The sequence below is a fragment of the Heptranchias perlo genome, chromosome 23 (genome assembly GCF_035084215.1).
Source record: "Heptranchias perlo isolate sHepPer1 chromosome 23, sHepPer1.hap1, whole genome shotgun sequence".
Taxonomy (NCBI): Eukaryota; Metazoa; Chordata; class Chondrichthyes; order Hexanchiformes; family Hexanchidae; genus Heptranchias; species Heptranchias perlo.
The window spans coordinates 41,854,473-41,875,651 of record NC_090347.1 but is presented as its reverse complement, the minus strand read 5'-3'; the positions used below and the strand labels follow the sequence as shown (position 1 = coordinate 41,875,651).

Sequence of the window (21,179 nt, the reverse complement as noted above, 5' to 3'; positions counted from 1 at the left end):
CCTTCTATTCCTCTCTCCCTCGTGTACTTATCTAGCTTCCCGTCATGCTCTTCACCTCAACTACTCCATGTGGTAGCGAGTTGCACATTTTAATCACTGTCTGGGAAAATAAGATTTTCCTGAATTCCCTATTGGATTTATTAGTGATTAGCTTATATTCATGGCCCCTAGTTTTAGACTCCCCTTCAAGTGGAAACATCTTCTCTACGTCTACCCTTCCATAATTTTAAAAACCTCGATTAGGTCTCCCCTCAGCCTTCCCATAGTAGCTTAGTGCCTGCTTCAATAAAAGAACTGTCCAGGGGTGGTTTCTTTCTGATCACATAGGAACGGGGATAGGCCATTCAGCCCCTTCGAGCTTGTTCCAACGTTCAATTAGATCATGACTGATCTGCACCTCAACTCCATTTACCCGCCTTTGCTCCATACCCCTTGATACCCTTACCTAACAAAAATCTATCAATCCCAGTCTTAAAAGCTCCAATTGACCCCCAGCATCCACAGCCTTTTGGGGGAGAGAGTTCCAAGTTTTGACTACACTTTGTGTGATAAAAGTGTCTCCTGATTACGGTCCTGAACGGCCTAGCTCTAATTTTCTCACCTTATCAGCATATCCTTCTATTCCTTTCTCCCTCATGTACTTATCTATCTTCCCCTTGAAGGCATCTATACTATTCACCTGAATTACTCCATGTGGTAGCAAGTTTCACATGCTAAACACTCTCTGAGTAAAGAAGTTTCTCCTGAATTCCTTATTGAATTTATTAGTGACTATTTTATATCTATAGCCCCTAGTTATGGTCTCCCCCACAAGTACTCATGTACTTATGTTTTTATCCCCCCCTTCAATACAAGTGAAGGAACATTGTGTATGCCGTGAGCTTAAGTTAAAGCCTAAAACTATCCGTTTTCGCAGGTCATAGGCTTACAATCAGGGCCATTTTTGAGGTATCACTGTTTTTTGAGGGCCGTGTCAGCTTTATGAAGCCACTGGTCAGCCTATGCTAATTTTCTAGGCTGGCATGTGGACACTCTGCATGCAGTTCACTGAGATTTCAAGTGTTCAAGTGTTCATGAAGTGTTCAAAATAATGAAGGGTTTTGATAGAGTAAATAAGGAGAAACTGTTTCCAGTGGCAGAAGTGGTAACCAGAGGATACAGATTTAAGGTAATTGGCAAAAGAGCCAGAGGGGAGATGAGGAGAATTTTTTTTTACGCAGCGAGTTGTTATGATCTGGAATGCACTGCCTGAAAGGGTGGTGGGAGCAGATTCAATAATAACTTTCAAAAGGGAATTGGATAAATACTTGAAGGGGAAAAAATTTCAGGGCTGTGGGGAAAGAAAAGAGGAGAGGGACTAATTGGATAGCTCTTTCAAAGAGCCGGCACAGGCATGATGGGCCGAATGGCCTCCTTCTGAGCTGTATCATTCTATGATTCTATGGGTTTAACATTTTCCCTTCTGACCGACTCTTGTTTTTTTTCAGTGAGCTGCCTGTGCTGATCTCTCGGATGCAAAAGAATGGTGACCAGGTGGAAAAGGACATTCTGGACACCGAAGAAAAACTGCGAGCTGTGAGTATGATCTCTTCGATGTGGAGATGCCGGTGATGGACTGGGGTTGACAATTGTAAACAATTTTACAACACCAAGTTATAGTCCAGCAATTTCATTTTAAATTCACAAGCTTTCGGAGGCTTCCTCCTTCCTCAGGTGAATTTTCCACAACATTCACCTGACGAAGGAGGAAGCCTCCGAAAGCTTGTGAATTTAAAATAAAATTGCTGGACTATAACTTGGTGTTGTAAAATTGTTTACAATTATGATTTCTTCAGTTGAGAAACCCAGGCAGGACACCACCAAGGTCGAAAAGAGTAGGTGAGAACGTGAGGTAAATCAAGAAAGAGTGGTGAGATGAGAGAAAGAAAGACTTTGATTTCTATAGCGCCTTTCATGACCTCTGCATGTCCCAAAGCGCTTTACAGCCAATTAAGTAATTTTGAAGTGTAATGTAGGGAAACAGGCAGTCAGTTTGCATGCAGCAAGCTCCCACAATCAGTAATGAAATAAATGACCAGATCATCTGTGAGGGAAAAATATTGGTCAGGACACCAAGGAGAGCTCCCCTGCTCTTCTTTGAAATAGTGCCATGGCATCTTTTACATCCACCTGAGAGGGTAGACAGAGTCTCAGTTTAACATCTCAGTAGAAAGACAGTACCTCCGACAGTGCAGCATCAGCCTGGATTATGTATTCAAGTGTCTGGAGTGGGACTTGAACCCACAACCTTCTGACTCAGAAGTGAGACTGCTACCAACTGAGCCACAGCTGACACCAAACTTGGGTTTTAATAGCCTGTCGATTGTAGGAGGAAGGGAGGACTCAGGTAAAGAGTATCGCAGTTTGGAGGTTCCAAGTTCAAGAATGAGTTTGAGTAGGAGGTTATCTTCAGTGATTTTTGATTTCAACACTGTGAGGTTTTAGGGAACAGAGTGAGCAATTTGGAAGGCACACTTAGAACTTAAGAGAAGCAAGAGAGGAAGGTTCCGGAGAGCACTGGGATAGAGACGGGAAGGGAAGTTGAAGGCTAGAGATAAAAGGAGGATTAACTATCAGAGCGTACATCCTACAAATGGCAGTGAGTCCCAGTGTGGAAATAAACCCTCATAGGAACAGAAGGAGGCCATTCAGCCCCTCGAGCCTGTTCCGCCATTCAATTAGATCGTGGCTGATCTGTATCTTAACTCGATATACCTGCCTTGGTTCCATAACCCTAAATACCCTTACTCAACAAAAATCTATCAATCTCAGTTTTGAAATTTTCAATTGACCCCCAGCCTCAAATGATTTTTGGGGGAGAGAGAGTTCCAAATTCCCACTCCCCTTTGTGTGAAGAAGTGCTTCCTGACATCACCCCTGAACGGCCTAGCTCTAATTTTAAGGTTATGCCCCCTTGTTCTGGACTCCCCCCACCAGAGGAAATGGTTTGTCTCTATTTACCCTATCAAATTCTTTAATCATCTTAGACACCTCAAATAGATCACCCCTCCCAGTCCCCCATCACTTTACCCGGGCCAGATTCCAATAGTTTCACTGGTCTGATACAACTGAAGCAATACAGGCTGAAAAGTTTGGGAGTGCCACAGCACCACCACTGGCAGGAAGGCTAAATTACAGCGTGACAGCAGTTTATAATGGTTGACACAAAAACCTGACGACAGGAAATGAGGTTTTATAGACAGGAAGTACATTTAGATGTGACACTTTTAATACATTATAGATAGATTTAACTTTTTTATCTTGATTGATTATTTCAGGATAAATTAAACTACCAGAACAAACGTCCATTCAGATACCAGTCTGTGAACAATGAGAATTTGGCCCGTTCAGAAGGACTCCTCAAAGACCTTTTCCTGGATGCAGACAAGGCAAAGAAGCTGAGACACCCACAGGGACATGAGATTGAAGCCGAGTAAGTTGCAAAATAAGGGGTGAGGTAGTGTAGTGCTTATGTTACTGGATTAGTAATCTAGAGGCCTGGGTTAATAATCTAGAGAACATGAGTTCAAATCCCATCATGGTAGTCTGACAATTTGAATTCTGGAAAATCTGGAAACAAAAAGCTGGTATCAGAAAAGTGTTGTAAAAACCCCACTGGTTCATTAATGTCCTGTCAGTCTGGTCTATATGTGACTCCAGTCCCACACCAACATGGTTGAGTTTTAACTGCCCTCTTTGGCCTTCAAACCCAACACCACTTTGTCAGGGCAACTAGAGATGGGCAATAAATGTGGTCTTGCCAGCGATGCCCACATCCCAAGAATGAATTTTAAAAACCTAATATTCCAAACTCTCGATTACCATAGGCATCATGAGAGACTACTGTTCTCACACTGACAGAGGCGGGGATATAAAAAGGGGAGAGACACAAAAAACATTAAATGGCCTTTTCCACTGGATTCAGTTTCAAAGTGTCCCAGATCAGTTTGGAAGGAGGAAAGGGTCTGGGAACACGGGAGGAAGAGATTGCAGCCTAGCACGGCTTGGAACCCTTCAGATGTGTCACGGTAGTTTTGGTTCAGATCCCAGTCCGTCTCAAAGATAGAGAGAATCTTGGGCATGTGAACGTGGATGACAGGCTGGAATCTAATGCGGAGTTTGGATGGATTACATACAGGATAATGGACTCTGTAGGCTGTGTAAGAAAAGCACTATACAAGCTTTCTTCATTATTATAAACCTAAGCTCCATTATTATAAATCTTATGTTAAAGTAAAATACATGTTAAGTCAGCTGTGAACAAAGGGCTTGCTGCCTGTATCAAAACAAGTTTCTTACGAACTTGTAAGAGAGAAAGCCCTTTTGGTTAGCAACCACCTGGCCATCCTAATGGCCTTGCTTATGGAAAGGGAGGTGGTGGTTCCATTGGAGGACTGGGAAAGGAAGTTAGGATAGGACTATGGGAATTGATGTTGGGAGTAAGGGAGTAAGATTGATAGCCCCTTTCTAGACAGAGAGGATGATTGATGGGAAGCTTAGACATGTAGAACTTTCGTCTTTAAAAAAGATGTGAGGTGCCTTTCAGTAACTAACCAGAATGTTCTCGGGACACGGCCGGACTGTCCATTAATCAGGCTTCCGATGGTGCACTCTGGGGTCTGTGGTTTTGTGAACAATCAGCCAGGTTGTATCAATCTAACCAGTAAATGTAATTGTATTATTGTATTTTAAACATCTTTGCTGTTATAACTTCTCAATACAACTATTATACTTTGACACCAACAGCCTCACGGCCTTTATTCAAGGACAAGAACAGTTTAAGTAAAGGCCATATTGGGATATACATTTTTACTTACAGGCTGCAATAGGATCAAGGTGCTCCGATAGTTTATATCATGGAATCATACAAATTAAAGCACAGGAGGTCAATTGGAGCTATCTAATCTAATCCCATTTCCCTGTCCTTTCCCCATATCATTCTTCCTTTTCAAATACTTATCCAATTCCCTTTTAAATGATGCAATAGTCTCAACCACAAAGGCATGGATGTTAGGGAACTTGGGGAAATAAATAGTGATGTCTTGAGGAGTGTACATATTACAGAGAGGGAGGTGCTGGAAGTCTTAACGCGCATCAAGGTAGATAAATCTCCGGGACCTGATGAAATGTATCCCAGGACGTTATGGGAGGTTAGGGAGGAAATTGTGGGTCCCCTAGCAGAGATATTTGAATCATCCACCGCTACAGGTGAGGTGCCTGAAGATTGGAGGGTAGCAAATGTTGTGCCTTTGTTTAAGAAGGGCGGCAGGGAAAAGCCTAGGAACTACAGACCAGTGAGCCTGACATCTGTAGTGGGTAAGTTGTTAGAGGGTATTCTGAGGGACAGGATCTACAGGCATTTGGAGAGGTAGGGACTAATTAGGAACAGTCAGCATGGTTTTGTGAGAGGAAAATCATGTCTCACGAATTTGATTGAGTTTTTTGAAGGGGTAACCAAGAAGATAGATGAGGGCTGTGCAGTAGACGTGGTCTACATGGACTTCAGCAAAGCATTTGACAAGGTACCGCATGGTAGGTTGTTACATAAGGTTAAATCTCATGGGATCCAAGGTGAGGTAGCCAATTGGATACAAAATTGGCTTGACGACAGAAGACAGAGGGTGGTTGTAGAGGGTTGTTTTTCAAACTGGATGCCTGTGTCCAGCGGTGTGCCTCAGGGATCGGTGCTGGGTCCGCTGTTATTTGTTATTTATATTAATGATTTGGATGAGAATTTAGGAGGCATGGTTAGTAAGTTTGCAGATGACACCAAGATTGGTGGCATTGTGGACAGTGAAGAAGGTTATCTAGGATTGCAACGGGATCTTGATAAATTGGGCCAGTGGGCCGATGAATGGCAGATGGAGTTTAATTTAGATAAATGTGAGGTGATGCATTTTGGTAGATCGAATCGGGCCAGGACCTACTCCGTTAATGGTAGGGCGTTGGGGAGAGTTATAGAACAAAGAGATCTGGGAGTACAGGTTCATAGCTCCTTGAAAGTGGAGTCACAGGTGGATAGGGTGGTGAAGAAGGCATTCAGCATGCTTGGTTTCATTGGTCAGAACATTGAATGCAGGAGTTGGGATGTCTTGTTGAAGTTGTACAGGGCATTGGTGAGGCCACACTTGGAGTACTGTGTACAGTTCTGGTCACCCTATTATAGAAAGGATATTATTAAACTAGAAAGAATGCAGAAAAGATTTACTAGGATGCTGCCGGGACTTGATGGTTTGACTTACAGGGAGAGGTTAGATAGACTGGGACTTTTTTCCCTGGAGAGTAGGAGGTTAAGGGGTGATCTTATCGAAGTCTATAAAATAATGAGGGGCATAGATAAGGTCGATAGTCAAAATCTTTTCCCAAAGGTAGGGGAGTCTATAACGAGGGGGCACAGATTTAAGGTGAGAGGGGAGAGATACAAAAGGGTCCAGAGGGGCAATTTTTTCACTCAAAGGGTGGTGAGTGTCTGGAACGAGCTGCCAGAGGCAGTAGTAGAGGCGGGTACAATTTTGTCTTTTAAAAAGCATTTGGACAGTTACATGGGTAAGATGGGTATAGAGGGACATGGGCCAAGTGCAGGCAATTGGGACTAGCTTAGTGGTATAAACTGGGCGACATGGACATGTTGGGCCGAAGGGCCTGTTTCCATGTTGTAACTTCTATGATTCTATAACCACTTTCGGTAGAGCGTTCCACATTCTAACTTCTAACTTTCCCCTTCATTTCTCTCTAGTGATAATCCTCAGGCTGTGCCTCCTTGTTACCGATTCACCAACCAGTGGAAACAATCGTTCACTATTTACCCTCGCAAGATATTTCATAATTTTACCTTCTTAATCAGTGAATTCAGTGAAAAAAATCCCCAAATTCTGAGCCTTTCATCGTAACTGTAACTTCTTATTCCTGGTCTCATTCTAGTGAACCTTCACTGTCCCCTGTCCATGACTTTAGTACCCTTACTTTAAAAGGGTAACCTTTGGGGACTGAAATTTCAAAAAATGAAGGGTGAGGTTAAGAGAAACTTTTTCACACAAAGGGTCCTTAGGACATCGAATGCTCGACCAGAAGCAGTGGTTGATGCACAAACTCTTAAAAAGGAAGCGGATAAATAGTTGTGAAAAGAAACATTTTAAAGGGCCTGGGGAAAGGCTGGGAAAATGAGACAAAGAGGATAGATCATTCTGAGAGCCTGCATAGGTACGATGGGCTGAATGGTCTCCTACGCTGTGGAAATCTATAATTCAATGTGTCTTACAGGCTGGAATCAGTTAGTATATAAGGGGCAACCTTCTGAGTTCAGGCTCCAGGCTGGGGAGACTTGCACACTGGCAGCAAACATAGGAAATTCGGCGGGGCGGCCCATGGTTTTCAGGACGTACCCAGGATACCCGGGAGTGAGTTACAGGCTGGAATCTAATCGAGGGGTTCGGGTGGTTTATATATAGAATAACAGATACCCGGGAGTGAGTTACAGGCTGGAATCTAATCGAGGGGTTCGGGTGGTTTATATATAGAATAACAGATACCCGGGAGTGAGTTACAGGCTGGAATCTAATCGAGGGGTTCGGGTGGTTTATATATAGAATAACAGATACCCGGGAGTGAGTTACAGGCTGGAATCTAATCGAGGGGTTCGGGTGGTTTATATATAGAATAACAGATACCCGGGAGTGAGTTACAGACTGGAATCTAATCGAGGAGTTCGGGTGGTTTATATATAAAATAACGGATACCCGGGAGTGAGTTACAGGCTGGAATCTAATCGAGGGGTTCGGGTGGTTTATATATAGAATAACAGATACCCGGGAGTGAGTTACAGGCTGGAATCTAATCGAGGGGTTCGGGTGGTTTATATATAGAATAACGGATACCCGGGAGTGAGTTACAGGCTGGAATCTAATCGAGGGGTTTGGATGGTTTATATATAGAATAACAGATACCCGGGAGTGAGTTACAGGCTGGAATCTAATCGAGGGGTTTGGATGGTTTATATATAGAATAACAGATACCCAGGAGTGAGTTACAGGCTGGAATCTAATCGAGGGGTTCGGGGGGTTTATATATAGAATAACAGATACCCAGGAGTGAGTTACAGGCTGGAATCTAATCGAGGGGTTCGGGTGGTTTATATATAGAATAATGGATACCTGGGAGTGAGTTACAGGCTGGAATCTAATCGAGGGGTTTGGATGGTTTATATATAGAATAACAGATACCCAGGAGTGAGTTACAGGCTGGAATCTAATCGAGGGGTTCGGGTGGTTTATATATAGAATAACGGATACCCGGGAGTGAGTTACAGGCTGGAATCTAATCGAGGGGTTTGGATGGTTTATATATAGAATAACAGATACCTGGGAGTGAGTTACAGGCTGGAATCTAATCGAGGGGTTTGGATGGTTTATATATAGAATAACAGATACCCGGGAGTGAGTTACAGGCTGGAATCTAATCGAGGGGTTTGGATGGTTTATATATAGAATAACAGATACCCAGGAGTGAGTTACAGGCTGGAATCTAATCGAGGGGTTCGGGTGGTTTATATATAGAATAACAGATACCCGGGAGTGAGTTACAGGCTGGAATCTAATCGAGGGGTTTGGATGGTTTATATATAGAATAACAGATACCCAGGAGTGAGTTACAGGCTGGAATCTAATCGAGGGGTTCGGGTGGTTTATATATAGAATAACGGATACCCGGGAGTGAGTTACAGGCTGGAATCTAATCGAGGGGTTTGGATGGTTTATATATAGAATAACAGATACCCAGGAGTGAGTTACAGGCTGGAATCTAATCGAGGGGTTCGGGTGGTTTATATATAGAATAACGGATACCCAGGAGTGAGTTACAGGCTGGAATCTAATCGAGGGGTTTGGATGGTTTATATATAGAATAACAGATACCCAGGAGTGAGTTACAGGCTGGAATCTAATCGAGGGGTTCGGGTGGTTTATATATAGAATAACAGATACCCGGGAGTGAGTTACAGACTGGAATCTAATCGAGGAGTTCGGGTGGTTTATATATAGAATAACAGATACCCGGGAGTGAGTTACAGGCTGGAATCTAATCGAGGGGTTTGGGGGTTTATATATAGAATAACAGATACCCAGGAGTGAGTTACAGGCTGGAATCTAATCGAGGGGTTCGGGTGGTTTATATATAGAATAACAGATACCCAGGAGTGAGTTACAGGCTGGAATCTAATCGAGGGGTTTGGATGGTTTATATATATTATAACAGATACCCGGGAGTGAATTAAGTCTAGAATCTAATCGAGGGGTTGGGGTGGCTTATATATTGTTACATTGGGGAGAACTTCAGGGGGTGGAAAGGATGGCCGGGAGTAATTCTGTGGAGGACTAAGGTCCATGATGATGATAATCTATTTAAGCATTTCAGATGGTTCATTTATGAAATAAAACCCAGGAGTGAGTTGCAGGTTGTTTTCTAACCTGATTAACCTTGTGTGAAGTTGGAATGGTTTACAACCACAATGGGAGGCCAAGTTAAAGCCTTGAAATGAGTCCTACGCCTCTTGTTATTTTTCAGTATTGTTCCTTGAAGTTTATGGACTTTTATTCACTATTAGGTCCATTTCTGACATTGCAATAATTGTCGATAGGCTGGACTCATGATGACATGATGCGAAGCGTTAAGAATCACAGGAGAATTGCTGCGAGATTAACCGGCAACAATGTAGTCATTATTTTTAACACGTGTTTAATGTCTGTTTCCGTTTAGCGTCAAGAGAATGCACGAACGCTGGGTGCATCAATGCTCAGCTTTTCGAGAACTCTACGAGAAGCTCAAACTCCCCAGAGTTGATAATTCCGTGGACTGGCCTGACATCCTGGCACAGAAGCAGGTACAGTACCCGCCCTTTGCTGATCACTCCAATGTGCCCAGATATACAGCAGGAAGCAGCTTGAGTCTATCTCCGTAAAATTCAGCTCATCCAATACTCTGCTGCCCGTAACTTAACTCGCACCAAGTCCTGTTTGCCCATCACCCCTGTGCTCGCTGACCTTCTTTAGCTCCCGATCCGGAAATGCCTCGATTTTAAAATTCTCATCCTTGTTTTCAATTCCCTCCATGGCCTCACCCCTCCCTTTCTCTGTAACCTCCTCCAGCCCTGCAACCCTCCGAGATCTCTGCAATCTTCTAATTCTGGCCTCTTGCGCATCCTGATTTCCGTCGCTCCACCATTGGCGTCCGTGCCTTCAGCTGCCTAGGCGCTAAGCTCTGGAATTCCCTCCCTAAACCTCTCCGCCTCTCTGCCTGTCTACCTCTCTCTCCGCCTTTAAGAGGTTCCTTAAAACCTACCTCTTTTGTGAAAGATTTTGGTCACCTGTCCTAATATCTCCGTATCTGGCTCGGTATCAAATTCTGTTTGATGACACTCCTGTGAAGCGCCTTAGGACATTTTACTATGTTAAAGGCGCTATATAAATGCAAGTTGTTGTTGAGTCACCAAACAGCAGCCCAGACTCAGAGGCCAAAGTTCAGCGTAGATCACAGAGCCCCTGGTTTATGGAACATTTTATATATGCTGCTTATCATTGCGTTTGTGCAAAGCAGTTTTTGCTTTGCGCTGATGCCAAAGGGTAGGAATTCCCTTCGTTGCCGGAGGTGATGTGCTGGTATTTGCAGCAAAATTGTAAACAACACCCAGCAACAGGTGACCTCTGACCCTGACGATCCGGATTCTTTCCCCTCAGTCTGGTTCAGTAATAACTGAAGTCGAATACATTTTAAAATTCAGCATAACTTTAATAGCAGGGTTCTTAGTCTGCAGCATTGATTTGGACTCCTGATAGAGTCCCTCTATGCTGGCAGAGCAAGAACAAAAACATACAGAAATCCACACGTTTTTATACAGATGAATAGGGGTTGGAACATACTTAACGAGGGTCAACACCAATCATAAGCCGGGCATAGGTTGCCATGCGAGGTTACATTATTTCCGGCCAATCATAAATCGTCCATGTGCTGATCATGCTGCTGTTAGACATCAAAGGGGATAACTTCCTCATCTTCCAACTTGGAATGTTCTTCCCTGTCCCTTCTGTTCCTCATCTCCCAACCTGGAATGTCTTTCAACTTTGGCTAAGCTCGTTACCTATATTGATCTGCCATAAACATGGAGACATTCAGACCAGTCCTTGACTCACATCAAAGACCTATCATTGATAAGACAATGCAGGCCTGCTGACTAAGCAAACATATGGCCCAGCAGGAGGGCCAGGCCACTTGTATCAATCTCAGTTACTAACTAATTAACCCTTTCTAACCATTTTGCATTCTGCTTCTTTGCCACGTAGACATTTTAATATTTTACCGAAAACTGACCATGTAGGGATTCTCATTCCCCCCTTTTATCATTTCATGATAACCAATTATTACGGTGCTCACTAGTTCTGCAGTGCAGCAACATTTAAGTAAGCAATAAACTATAAGAATTATAACAATGAATATGACTAGCCCTTGAACTAGAGAAGTCCCAATAGAACACAGACATGTTTCATCAATACGCCTTTGTACTCTCATCTGTTCTCAGGAACAGACTCCTTCTAAACATCTCTCAAGTAAGCTGCGAATGTCCTTGGTCAGCTAAACCTATTCATGTTAGTTTGAAAAGGCTAACATAGTCAAATATCCCATGGTGCTTTATATTTTGTTTCCAGCCTAACTAGACTGAATGGTACCTTTCAGACCATTTTACACCTGTGAATTGGTGCCCTCCCCATTATATCCCTTAATCCAAATTCTCCCTACAATATCCCGTTAGATGCTGTACCTCATCTTAACCAGGTTCCCTTCGTGTTGGCCACCAGTCCGGGTGGAAGAGAGGCAGAGCATCTGATAATCCTATCAAACTATAATTGTCTTCCCTTTTACATGCACCTTACCCCAGCAGGTGCTAATCCCAGTACCATTAAGATGTGTTCTTAGTTGAAACCACAGAGACAATGGGGACATTCTCACCCAGGCTCTGTTTTACTATCTTTGCCAAACCCTTCATCCTCTGCTTACATTTATTACATGCAATGAAAATCAAGAAGCACATTACAACAAACTGCACTACGACTAATACATATGAAATTAATCTAATCCAAGGATGGATCTGTATATTCAGTCCCAAATTCCAGAGGTCATTTCACCAGGTGGTGACTTTAATTTGGTCAATGTCATGCTTAATGTTGTTATTGTCCTGTTGTAGGTTTTAATAAACCTTCTGGGAGAGGCGTATCTCCATTCGTAATGCTTTCAAGTATTTAGGCAACAGGGGTGTCAGATACCCAAGTGTGTCCTGATATGCTTTTAAGTCCTTTCTGACATTCTCAGAAACTTGTAAGGTGGTGAGGTTATGCCGGTGTATCTCTACCAGTTCCTCGGATCCAATCCGAACCAGGACTTCAGAAATGGAGTAGAATTCTGGACTTAAAATATCACAAGTTAGGTTGGCATATTTAAACGTTTTCAAATTAGTTGTAACACAGTATTCGCCCTCTCCGGCATATGCCACTTAAGTGGGTTTTAGATCCGCCTCTAGGACCTCCATGGTACAGTTAATATCCCGATTGGTACCGGTATTATTAAACCCACACTGTGCTTCTAGGCTGTGTCCAACACTATGTGGACACACAGTGACAGCATGTCTAGTAACACATCCCTTTAATTTTGTTCCAGCCAATCAGCTTAAATCTACGTCCTCTAGTTCTTGAACCCTCTGCTAGGGGAAACAGGTACTTCCTGTCTACTTTATCTGGGCCCCTCATAATCTTGTAATTTTATATCCATCGTGCGGATATCTTCTAAATATTGTTTCTCCCAATTTTATTGTTAACTGATGGGAACCTAACCCTGACTTTTGGAAATCCACATTACTGTGTCCCTCTTTACTTTAATTTCAGTCCTTTTGATTGATACCAGTGTTTCCTGACTGTTTCATTAATTAGTTGGTTTCTCTATGGACCATGTGTCAGTGCCTTGTTTAAAAGGATTTCTCACTCGCCTGGACCACATTAACCATTTTCCTGTTGTGCTGTTGTCAAGTAACTGAGCCTGTCTGAGACTCATTCTTCAATGTATCTTCTTCATGTATCTCCGCATACTAGCAGCATCTCATAGGAATGAGCTTAGTGTTCTTGGATATTAACTTTCTGCTGGCCAGTCTCTTCTTCCTCATGGTATTTCCGAACATTTTCCATGGCACACATCATATGTCCAGTAGGATTCAGTCCTGTAAAAGCAACTGGTTTGTTTAAAGAGTGGTTGCAATAGCTCACCAGGCCATAGGCCTTTGTAATCATGTTCTTCATCCTGATCTCCGTTTCAGATGATGGCAACATACATTTGTATCTTTTATGTCCACTGTAGCCACTCTTAGGTTTTCAGGTTATCTTATCAAAAAGATCAGGGGTGTCTAGAGTGCTTATCTCTCCCTGAATGGTCCCGATGTCAGGGTAGTGGCCAGGCTATTGAGTGTAGTTTTCTCATTATTCATTATAGGCAAGGACACAAATATCTCCACGAGAAAGCTATCAATTTACTATTCTCAACTACACTTTCCTGACTTCCACTAGATTGTATATTTATGCCAGATTGATTTTTTTATCATGCCCAATTCAATGACTTTAGAGAAATTCCCATATCTCCCCACCTCGAGCATTCTGTCTCGAAAGACAACAAATAGGTTAAAACAAAACAAATCAAAATGTTTTCAAAAGAAGAGAATCAGGTTGATATCACCACGCTGTGACATTTGGTATCCGCTGATGTCTGCAGCTAAAGTCTTAAATCTTTAACACCACTGGATCGTTTCCTGCACCAAATTTCTCCAGCAAAGGTTGCACCGTAACTTTGTAACTACTCTTGGTAATCCTGCACCATCAACACTTACGTGGTCCCAAAAAAAACCCAGGGTCACCTGTTTTAAAAGAAACACAGAAAATCCATTGCGGCTCTTCTTGAGAGCCCAAGTGATTAATTTGTCAAATCTTCATTTATTACTTACTTATCCAAAGGAATAATCCCTATACCCAAAACAAATTTAGAAAACAAAACAGGAGAGAGAAATTGCCTAGTTCCACGCTCTTTCTCTGAAGCCCGCAGCCTGTCTGAAATAAACACTGTCTCTCCCACATACAGATGTACGCAGGGCTGCAGACTGGAATTTCTAACTCCAAGTCCTAATCTCTGTGTTTTCAAGATGTAACCACATTAAGCAGATATCATTAGCAGCCGCCTGCTAAGATATGTTATATTCCTCTTTTATTAATTTATTAATGGTTTGGGCATGTGTTTCTAGCACTGTAGCTATCCTTTGCAAATATATGGTCAGCATTTGATCCTCAGACAATGCCTTATCTGTATTTTCATTTATCTTTTAATATATCTTTAATGCGAGACCCTAAATCTCTGACCTTTTGATCTAATGTTGTCAAATCAATGGTGTTAACAACTAAGGCAAAGGCAGTTGCTATATCACTTATCACAGATCTTTACGTCTCCATATTTGCCTATCTCTTTTTACGATGTCCACCTCCATTCCATGTCGCGCTTTGTTTTAACACTTGAGTTAGGAGGTGTTGATCTAATTGTTGAGTTTTCTTAGCAGTCTCAATGCGAGTTATATAATTTGTCAGGGAAGGTCTCCCCTCTTTGGTCAGATCTTGTATTCTACTATTAATTTCAAATAAAATTGAATAGCCCCAGAACTTGTCAAAACTTCCTTATCATACTGTGGCAGGGTAAAACTGATAGGCGTTTAGTACCCTGTGTCAGTACATAGCTCAAGTAATGGACTTCCAATTGTCTAACCTATGCTTCCTTTTCATATGATTTGTTTTACATTCCTTTATCAATTCTTCACTGTAGCATGAAAACTTATATCTCAGTCAATTGTAGCCTTTGGCATTTCCGAGTGATTGGGACAATTTTACTAATATAACCTATACCAATTATTACCTCATGTTCACCTGTGTTCTGGGCAAGCCTCAGACAGTTCTCAACCGACTGGGTCATTTCTATCTGTTTGAACTGCTCTTGGCATGACAGTCTGGCTTCTTGGGATGGAAGGGGTTAATATTAACTTGCTCTTGTGGTAGGAGTAACTTGATCCTTCTCCCTTTTAGATTAAGTTCCCACCTTCAAAATTTCACTTCACACAGGTTTGACTGATTTTTTACTTCTCACATTTGTGGATTGCTTTGTACTATATTTTTGCACACTATTTTTTCACATACTTTTAGTGGATGTGATTATAATCAACGCTCCGAGCTGTTCCAGCTTTCCGACTTTTCCTATCACAATGATCCTGATAGTTTTTTAATGTATCCCGTTAATTTTTAACCTCTTTTTAAACCACAGCCAATCACAAAATAAACATTCAAAATGCCAATTTTTTTAAGATCCCATGTCTGGAATTTAACATGCCCACACTTTATAAGAACCAGAATTTAATAGGTCACTTAACCTCAATAACTCCAATTTTAATTCGGCAGTATCAGAATTAAACACACGACAAGACAGATACATTACACAAAGGAAGAAAACACACAAGACACAGTAAGAAGGGGGCGTGGCCCACAACACCGACAAAAAAAACACTGATCAAAGACAGGCTTTTTAAAGGGACAGTACACTTAAACAACACAACCTTTCTTTTCCGGGTCTCTGTCTTTTAAACATTTGTCTAGTCACTTAATTCTATCCATTTTTTTACAGTACTGTCTCCATAAAGCAATTAGTTCTTTGGCTGTGGTACCTCTGTTATTTTCCAAATTAATTCCTGAGCCTTTTTTTCGGCATCTAAGTCTTTATCAATAGTTCCTGTTTATATCCAATCATCAGGAACTTAAACCCTGACTACCCTCAGTGATATTAACCACTGACCTACCGCTTACAAGTTATTCCTTCAGTGATATTCGACCACTGACCTCTTCCTGCTATATCTGTGTATTCGCCAGACTGACCTGAATCTTGTAAGGACACCACACGAGTGTTAGCGATTGGACGATTCGTCGTCAGACTGACGGATTGGAGGAAAACCGACGTAGTAAATTAAGACTACTTACATCGGGGCGCCATTTCCTTCCTCCGTGTCTGAGACAATCCGCCTCTTACTCCGCGAACTCTCGGTGAACGACCGTTAAGATCCCACCGCTGCCACCAAATGACGATCCGGATTCTTTCCCCTCAGTCTGGTTCAGTAATAACTGAAGTCGAATACATTTTAAAATTCAGCATAACTTTAATAGCAGGGTTCTTAGTCTGCAGCATTGATTTGGACTCCTGATAGAGTCCCTCTATGCTGGCAGAGCAAGAACAAAAACATACAGAAATCCACACGTTTTTATACAGATGAATAGGGGTTGGAACATACTTAACGAGGGTCAACACCAATCATAAGCCGGGCATAGGTTGCCATGCGAGGTTACATTATTTCCGGCCAATCATAAATCGTCCATGTGCTGATCATGCTGCTGTTAGACATCAAAGGGGATAACTTCCTCATCTTCCAACTTGGAATGTTCTTCCCTGTCCCTTCTGTTCCTCATCTCCCAACCTGGAATGTCTTTCAACTTTGGCTAAGCTCGTTACCTATATTGATCTGCCATAAACATGGAGACATTCAGACCAGTCCTTGACTCACATCAAAGACCTATCATTGATAAGACAATGCAGGCCTGCTGACTAAGCAAACATATGGCCCAGCAGGAGGGCCAGGCCACTTGTATCAATCTCAGTTACTAACTAATTAACCCTTTCTAACCATTTTGCATTCTGCTTCTTTGCCACGTAGACATTTTAATATTTTACCGAAAACTGACCATGTAGGGATTCTCAATCCCCAAGATCAGCGGGATAACGGCTCAAAACGTGCAACGATTCACTCTTTCCCTGGGAGGATGAGCCCATTTGAAGGCCCACATGCTTTGGTTTCACAATGGTTGCAAACTTTAAACGTTTGAGAAGGAGCTGGGGGAGGTGCTTGATTGAGCAGCTTTCAGATTAAAGTTGAAGGGTTTTGATAGAGTAAATAGGGAGAAACTGTTTCCACTGGTGGGTGGGTTGGTAACCAGAGGACACAAATTTAAGCAAATTGGCAAAAGATCCAGAGCGGGAGATAAGGAGAATTTTTTTACCTAACGAGTGGTTATGATCTGGAATGCGCTGCCTGAAAGGGCGGTGGAAGCAGATTCAATAGTAACTTTCAAAAGGGAATTGGATAAATACTTGAAAAGGAAAAACTTGCAGGGCTATGGGGAAAGAGCTGGGGGAGTGGGACTAATTGGATAGCTCTTTCAAAGAGCTGGCACAGGCACGATGGGCCAAATGGCCTCCTTCTGTGCTGTAAGGTTCTATCAAGTGAGGAAAAACCCTGACTGTCCAGCCGACTCATTTCAATCATTCAAAACTTTAAAATTTCACCATGAATGAGGGTCGGTGGGCAGGACCCTGTATGTGCATGGCTCCAAATCCACTGAAGTTACTCTTTTCTGGTTGCAAAGCTCTTGACTACTTGCCCCCAGCCTGCTTCTTCAGTCTTCACCAGCTCTATGCCCCCACTTGCACCCCCCCAAGTTTTCTAACCATAGTGTGCTCTACCCATATCTCAGTGTTATGCACATTCCACACCCCCTCACAGTATTATACACAGACCCCACCCCCTATCTCAGTGTTATACACAGACCCCACCCCCTATCTCAGTGTTATACACGGACCCCACCCCCTCACAGTATTATACACAGACCCCACCCACTATCTCAGTGTTATACACAGACCCCACCCCCTCACAGTGTTATACACAGACCCCACCCCCTCACAGTGTTATACACAGACCCCACCCCCATCACAGTGTTATACACAGACCCCACCCCCTATCTCAGTGTTATACACAGACCCCACCCCCTATCTCAGTGTTATACACGGACCCCACCCCCATCACAGTGTTATACACAGACCCCACCCCCTATCTCAGTGTTATACACGGACCCCACCCCCTATTTCAGTGTAATACACAGACCCCACCCCTATTTCAGTGTTATACACAGACCCCACCCCCTATCTCAGTGTTATACACGGACCCCACCCCCTATTTCAGTGTAATACACAGACCCCGCCCCCTATCTCAGTGTTATACACAGACCCCACCCCTATTTCAGTGTAATACACAGACCCCGCCCCCTATCTCAGTGTTATACACAGACCCCACCCCCTATCTCAGTTTTATACACAGACCCCACCCCCTATCTCAGTGTTATACACAGACCCCGCCCCCTATCTCAGTTTTATACACAGACCCCGCCCCCTATCTCAGTGTTATACACAGACCCCGCCCCCTATCTCAGTGTTATACACAGACCCCGCCCCCTATCTCAGTGTTATACACAGAGTCCACCATCTCACATTCCGTGTAGGTTTAACTTCCTCCCTTTCTATGTCCAGGGAGAAAGGGAGAAAGGGATAGGCCGAGTAATTACAGGCCAGTCAGTCTGACCTCGGTGGTGGGCAAATTATTGGAATCAATTCTGAGGGACAGGATAAACCGTCATTTAGAAAGGCACGGATTAATCAAGGACAGTCAGCATGGATTTGTTAAGGGGAGGTCGTGTCTGACTGACTTGATTGAATTTTTTGAGGAGGTAACAAGGAGGGTCGATGAGGGTAGTACGTTTGATGTAGTGTACATAGATTTTAGCAACGCTTTTGACAAAGTCCCACATGGCAGACTGGTCAAAAAAGTAAAAGCCCATGGGATCCAAGGGATAGTGGCAAATTGGATCCAAGATTGGTTCAGTGGCAGGAAGCAAAGGATAATGGTTGACGAGTGTTTTTGAGACTGGAAGGCTGTTTCCAGCAGGGTTCCACAGGGCTCAGTACTAGGTCCCTTGCTTTTTGTGGTATATATTAATGATTTGGACTTAAATGTAGGGGGCTTCATCAAGAAGTTTGCAGATGATACAAAAAATGGCCATGTGGTTGATAGTGTGGTGGAAAGCTGTAGACCACAGGAAGATATCAATGGACTGGTCAGGAGGGCAAAAAAGTGGCAAATGGAATTCAATCTGGAGAAGTGTGAGGTAATGCATTTGGGGAGGTCAAACAAGGCAAGGGAATACATATAAATGGGAGGATACTAAGAGGTGTAGAGGAAGTGAGGGACCTTGGAGTGCATGTCCACAGATCGCTGAAGTTAGCAGGACAGGTAGATAAGGTCGTTAAGAAGGCATACGGGATACTTTCCTTTATTAGCCGAGGCATAAAATATAAGAGCAGGGAGGTTATGCTAGAACTGTATAAAACACTAGTTAGGCCACAGCTTGAGTACTGCGTACAGTTCTGGTCACCACATTACAGGAAAGATGTGATTGCACTAGAGAGGGTACAGAGGAGATTTATGAGGATGTTGCCAGGACTGGAGAATTGTAGCTATGAGGAAAGATTGGATAGGCTGGGGTTGTTTTCTTTGGAACAGAGGAGGCTGAGGGGAGATTTAATTGAGGTGTATAAAATTATGAGTGGCCTAGATAGAGTGGATAGGAAGGACCTATTTCCCTTAGCAGAGAGGTCAATAACCAGGGGGGACTGATTTAAAGTAATTGGTAAAAGGATTAGAGGGGAGCTGAGGAAATTTTTTTTCACTCAGAGGGTGGTGGGGGTCTGGAACTCACTGCCTGAAAGGGGTGGTAGAGGCAGAAACCCTCATCACATTTAAAAAGTACTTGGATGTGCACCTGAAGTGCCGTAAACTACAAGTCTATGGACCAAGTGCTGGAAAGTGGGATTAGGCTGGGTAGCTCATTTTCGACCGGAACGGACATGATGGGCCAAATGGCCTCCTTCTGTGTCGTAAATTTTCTGTTTCAATGTCCACAGATGGAGATCAATCATGGTGCGTATGGACCCCAGTTGCCAGAACTGGAAAAACAGATTGCAGCACAGCACATCATGAGTAAAGAAATTGAAGCATATGGACCGCAAATCAACAGCCAGTCCATCACCGACCCGGTAAGGAAGAGTGGGTGATGTGGGGACGCCCAGCCTTGGAGGCTGTAGTCACTTTTCAACCCCATTATTTGCTGTGATGCATTTACTTTGAGATTGCCATTATTTCAGAAATGTTTGTTGGTCCCGCAAATCAAAGGATAAAAACTTGGTCTCGAACCCAGGAGTTGGTGCTCAATATTGACAGACATGCAACGTGTCTTCATTGGGAAAACTTCCCCCTGTTGAGAATTAGTTGCACACTTCCAGCCATTTGCCACAGGAGAGAGTGCTCCAATTCCAGAGGGAAGGACTAACAGGACCAATGCCACTCTGTAAATGCCCACTGCTTGCCAGCTGCTTTATAATGACCTGGATAACAGTGTTGGAGAATTCCCTACCCATGGGTGTCAGCTGTGGCTCAGTGGTAGCACTCTTGCCTGAGTCAGAAGGTTGTGAGTTCAAGTCCCATTCTAGAGACTTGGGCACATAATCTAGGCTGACACTCCAGTGCATTACTGAGGGAGTGCTGCACTGTCGGAGGTGCCATCTTTCAGATGATATATTAAACCGAGGCCCCATCCACCCTCTCTGGTAGGCATAAAAGATCCCATGACACCATTTCGATGAAGTACAGGGGAGTTCTCCCCGGTGTCCTGGCCAATATTTATCCCTCAACCAACTTCACTTAAAGCAGATTATCACATTGTCATTATCACATTGCTATCTGTGGGATCTTGCTGTGCGCAAATTGGCTGCTACGTGTCCTACATTACAACAGTGACTGCACTTCAAAAAAGTACTTCATTGGCTGTAAATTGCTTTGGGAAGTTCTGAGGTTTGAAAGGCGCTGTACAAATGCCACCTCTTTAATTCTTCTTTACCCATCCTTCCTGTCTGAAGGATGAAGCATGGTCAAATTCATACTGATCTAGTAGGATGTGCTCCTGTAAGGTTGGGGCCAGAGCAAATTGTTGAGGCAAGCCAGCGGAAAGTTTTCTCCGTCTTAACCTATGCTGTACCTTGACCTGGGAGGCTTGATGTGGACGGAGCTTTAATCTGCATCGAATCTATTCTGTGACAGAATGCTTGATGCTAACATTGGACACCAAAGGGGAGAGTTAATGCTCCTGCACTCC

The 21,179-nt window shown here is 43.2% G+C and overlaps 1 protein-coding gene across 1 annotated transcript in view; it reads left to right on the top strand.

The window, feature by feature from the left end:
* The window catches only part of LOC137341272 (envoplakin-like), an 85,923-nt gene that overhangs the window by 28,556 nt on the left and 36,188 nt on the right, over nucleotides 1-21,179 (top strand). The window contains exons 2-5 of the mRNA XM_068004379.1: nucleotides 1,488-1,575; nucleotides 3,318-3,472; nucleotides 9,790-9,913; nucleotides 19,933-20,064. Of these exons, the coding sequence (XP_067860480.1) occupies nucleotides 1,488-1,575; nucleotides 3,318-3,472; nucleotides 9,790-9,913; nucleotides 19,933-20,064 (499 nt within the window). The remainder of the gene's footprint in view (nucleotides 1-1,487; nucleotides 1,576-3,317; nucleotides 3,473-9,789; nucleotides 9,914-19,932; nucleotides 20,065-21,179) is intronic.